The following is a 5002-nucleotide window of genomic DNA, read 5'->3' as shown; positions in this document are numbered from 1 at the left end:
CATTTGGTTAAAGCTGGTCTGATGAATATACTGAAGCCCCCATGATTTTCCTGATAAAGCTTTCAAGTATTCAAAGATGGACATGACAAATGGATTCAGATCAACATGATCTCAAACTCCAAATTCTAATGTCGATATGGAAAATACAGTAGCCAACTAGTAACGATTTTTTATTTTTTTTTTGAGGAAACAGGTACCACATTTCACATGATTCTTCTCTATAGTTGTGCAGTTTAGTCTTTGAAAATATTAATTAATATTCTCTAACAAACATCTGTTTTCCTTGGATTGGGCATACCGGCGGTGGAAAAGCCAAGTTGCCAATATCCCTCCATCGATTTCAGAGATCCAACTACAAGGCGAGCCAAAACCATCTAATGAGAACCATTTTAATTTATTGATACCGGAGTTTCATCAACTTCAAAGATAAAATGGGTTTTCTATGAGAAGAGCTCAAACTGAAGAGCTATAAAGAAATCATAATTAGGAACCAAACAACTGCGTCTTCATCTAGCTAACAACTAAATATATATGATTCATTTTTAGCACAACATTGATATATCATCTGTGCGGGACTTTATATGGAAGCCCTGTACGATATCTCCTGCGACAATGAGAGCATATTGTTCCTCTGGAAGAAACAAGTTAACTGATAAAAGGGGTAAGGAAAATAAAAGACCAAAGAAGGATAAATGATAGTCACAAGGTGCACTCATTGTAATCTTAGAATCCTGCTATTTTATCTCCAATCCAAATTGATGAGGAAGATCGATCCTATTGGTGGGTGCAACTTGACATCTTTAAATTTGTCTCGGTACCTGAAACATAGATTAATTAATTAGAATGGAGAGAGAGAGATTCCAAAATTTTATGGAACAAAAGATTCCCAATGACCCATATTAATCATGTGAGTACAGTTCTCATGGAATTGATTAACAACCTATTAACCAGGGAATGAGATGCCAATGATTACATTAGAAACAAATCAGAGTACCTGAACAAAATTAACCTTAAATAACCCATAAAATATAAGAAAGGAACGTTGTAGAAAGAATAAATTTCATAAAAATAATGTTTATATCCATTCCAATTCCTACGCGGATATGCTTCTACCACCAATAGTTTGACCTACACACACACAGAGAGAGAGAGAGAGAGGCCAAAAATTTGGAGGGCAGAATTACCAAGAAATAGGTTTCACCCATTTGCAAGCTCTGAGTTGAAACTCCGTACTCATTGAAAGGAACCGGCACTCCAGAAGAATGCACCAACATTACATCTTCACCAAATATTGATCTGAGGTCCAGTGGTCCTCTTGGAACCTCAGTAGGAATTCCATTGATGAACACAGTTATCAAACCTGCAATATATATTTTGATGGGAACAAAAACAGATTAGCCTTGATATAATTTTGTGGTAAACCATTGAAGATTAGGCCTATCAAACATCTTCACAAAACTAGAAAATTAAATCCATTTGAGAGATACGAAAAGCAGAAAGTTCAATATATAGAAGCAAGAATAATATATGATCACCATGTCTAAGAATCACAAGGACCAGAGGTTCTTGGTGAGCAGGCAAGTTTGATTAAGTGAGAATCATCCATATATATTTTCCACTCTACATTAGGATTTTAAAGAAATCCAAAAAAAAAAAAAAGCATAGTCGAAATATTTCAGGTCAAGGTAAAGCTTTCTGCATTTACTTTTGTGTAAATTAAGAATCACATAAAAAGAACTTACGATATGATGACTAGTGATAGAGAAAAAGGAGGTAAATGCAAAGAAGACAAATAGTTATCGAAAGAAACAAAAACTTCAAACTCCAGGAATAGAACAACTGCTAAGGGACTATCATAATTTGAAGCCATAAGTTTTGGAGTGACTTCATCAAATTGATGGAAAATTAGGAATAAGTAGAAATTCCTCCTTGAGCTAGCCCTCAGAGCAAATTCTATTCTTATGGTTCTTAACTATTCCTTCTTTTATTTATATTTTTCATTGTTTTCTCTTTGTAATTTAAGGTGTAGCTAGCTAATCAAAGCAAACAAAAGAAAAACTGTTACCTGACTTTATGGAGCTAAGTTAGGGTGTGGAAACTCTAAAGAATTACGACAAATGCCAGAATAATTAAATTCTGGAACAGAAGAGACGTGTGTGTCAACAAAAGTACCCGAAAACATGAACACGGGAATCAATATTTTTCAGGAATTACTTTGAGGCTCTAAATTCATGGTTAGTGGGGAACCAAAATTAAATTGACAATCAGTTGACAACCAGACGAACAGTTTATATGTTTCATAGGCAAAGGATAAAAAAAGGGGGGGGAAAGAAAGATAAAAAATCAATCGGAATTCCAATTACCAGATTGATAGTGAAAATTTGGGTTGTCTGAAGGGCACAAGATCGAATCAACAGTAGGGCTTTGCTCAGTCTCCGGCACACCCATTTGACGAGAAATGGCGAAGAGGTCATCAACACCATCACCTCCACATGAAGACGAAGAAGAACCAACAAGAGAAGAAGAAGAAGAAGATGATGAAGAAGAAGAAGAAGATGGAAATGAAGAGAAAGTAGGAGAAGAGGCGGCAGCAAAACATGCACTAGTAGAAGTTGGTTCATATTGAATTGCACCAGTAGCTCGACCCGGAATTCGTGGATCGCCTGCCAACCCAGCTTGTATCTGCCTCTGCCGACGGCGGGACCTGGATCGCCGGTTCTGGAACCAGTAGAAGACATTTGCATCCCCAACTGTGCCGAATTTCTCAAGCAATTTTCTTATCCTCACTGTTTCATCTTTGGGTGGGTTGACCATCCCACTGTTGAAGATAGACTCAAGTATCAAGATCTGCTCGGGCTTCGGGGTCCACCTTGACCTCACTGGTTCAGTTCTCTCCGAACCATGGCTTGGATTGTTTGCGTCTCCAACTTGATCTTCCATTGCTGAGAGAATGAGAGAGGTGGGAAAGTACCAGAAACCAGAGTCAGAAAGATGAGGACTACACACACAAGCTATCATCGCAAGCTATTTAAAAGGCACGGAGGGAATGTTACTCAGTAACTTCCAAATTACAATACTGCCCCTATTTGCAGCAACAGAGTAGACAAGCTGCTTTGCAGTAAAGCACAACATGAGGTTAAGATTAACTTGCCCTTCACAGTGGGTTCTTGGCTATTCAGTACAGAATTACTAAAATACCCTATATCTATATATATCATCAACATCTATCATCACTTCATATAAACTGATCCAGGTGTTTTTTTCTATATATTCAGCAGAATTGGTGATCAACTGATCATAGAGAACACAAAATTCTGGTCCCAAATAGAAAGGGCATCAAAGGTAAAATTTAATGAAGAATTTAACAGGCAGACAAAGACCAATTAAAGTCAGAAATATAGAAATTATTAACATTATACACAGTACTACTCATGTCTCACATTTAAAATGTGTATTGTATTAATTGCAACAAACTAATCTCAATCTTTCAACCTAGATGGTAGTCTTCTGAATAGAAAACAGTATTCCAAAATGGTTTTGACTCAAATTTGACCCAATCCTGATTCTGATCTGGATTTGGGTCGATATTTTAGACCACCTTAAACAATAATCAGAACAAGTATGAACTCATAACAACACATTCCGGCAAATTAAACGGGTGGGTGGTTGGATGCAAGGATTAAAGGGGTAAGGAAGGTGGGCCAACCCAAACCCAGTAAACCCAACACCCTAAAAAGGCTAAGACCAAGGTAGGATACATAAGCGGCGTATGGTAATTGCTTAATTGGTAAAAGAAGAAAAGATATGAGGTCGGTTTGGTAGATTCACTGTTTTCAGGTGGTGTTTTCGTTGGGTGTGAAAGGAGGAAAGACAAAGGAAGCTAGGGTTTCGGCGTGCAAGTGCATGTGATGGTATGCATGGGAAGATGAGTCTCTGTAAAGGTGGAGAGTGGGACATGGTTCAAAGGAGGAACAATCCAAGCCGTGGTCAAAAAACCGTGCCCTAATTTATTAGTTGTGACGTAACTGTAGACATGGCCTACGGTACAGCTCTGTGACTTTATATTAAACAAGAGGAGGATGAGGGGTCACTAGGTTGGCTTAAACGTCGAACACTTTGCATGCATTGTAATAAAAACAAAAAACCGACCACTTCCGCACGTCCTAGACGCGCTTTTCGTCTCTGCCGCTAGCCGCTTAGGTTGTCACGTAAATGTAAATCAGCCGAGCGTAGCTCAGCTCATCTGTGGAGCTCCCTTGGCTCGGGCGGGGCTCATGAGTCATGATTCATGAATTACTTACTTGCGATAAGAGAAAAGAAAAAAACAGAAGAAATGAAGGCTGAAGCTATGGTTTTTGGTTGAACTATTTAGTTTTCACTGAACTGCTATGGAAAAGCCGAAAGCCGCCGCTTGTACTGGAAGAACAATCAAGTAGTGCTTTCCGAGTTTTGCAGCATTATTTATGTTTTGTCTGGATCCGACCCACCTCGTAGAGCCAAAAGCCGCCGCGGAAAGCCCTCCCATGGGCACTCAAATTCAGGCTCGGTTGTAGCTTATCTGAGCCGACCTAATTTGTCTCTATTTACCAGGTACACTTGTTATAAGGAGTAAGGAAAAGGTTTCCAAAGTCGAAAGCTTTAAGGTGAGAGACTAGCCACCCCATTTCTAACATGTGGAGGGATTTATATGAGGAACTCGGACCGTCTCTACTCGACGCTTTGAATTTTCCAGCCTGGTCCAGCCCTAGGTCCTACCATCTCTCTCATTTCAGAGTTTCTTTAATTAATTAGTATAGTTGTTGTTGAAAAGTTATTGAAGTTTTAATTTAAAAAGACTGTTGAAGGGCTCCACTTGGCAATGAATTCAGGGCTTAAACTAGTCCCTCTGGAGATAAGGAAGCAATCGGCAATGTGTTCAAAACCGTTTCTCTTGCAGCCTTATAGCCCTACCATTTGTTTCAGCTTTCTTTAGTTCCCATTGAAAGTTTTAGTGCCTGCTTGG

At 38.8% G+C, this 5002-nt stretch overlaps 1 protein-coding gene across 1 annotated transcript; it reads right to left on the bottom strand.

The window, feature by feature from the left end:
- Positions 1–375: 375 nt before the first annotated feature.
- On the bottom strand, positions 376–3115 carry WOX11 (WUSCHEL related homeobox 11). Its single transcript, XM_088973658.1, has 3 exons — positions 2364–3115; positions 1185–1360; positions 376–818 (listed from the first exon to the last, which is right to left on the bottom strand). The coding sequence occupies exons 1-3, from the start codon at positions 3016–3018 to the stop codon at positions 801–803; spliced, it is 849 nt and encodes a 282-aa protein (XP_088829784.1). The 5' UTR covers positions 3019–3115; the 3' UTR covers positions 376–800.
- Positions 3116–5002: the final 1887 nt, after the last annotated feature.

Source organism: Nelumbo lutea, chromosome 2 (assembly GCF_056320005.1).
Source record: "Nelumbo lutea isolate HS-2025 chromosome 2, American lotus-T2T, whole genome shotgun sequence".
Classification (NCBI taxonomy): Eukaryota; Viridiplantae; Streptophyta; class Magnoliopsida; order Proteales; family Nelumbonaceae; genus Nelumbo; species Nelumbo lutea.
This window is presented reverse-complemented; position numbering and strand designations above follow the sequence as displayed.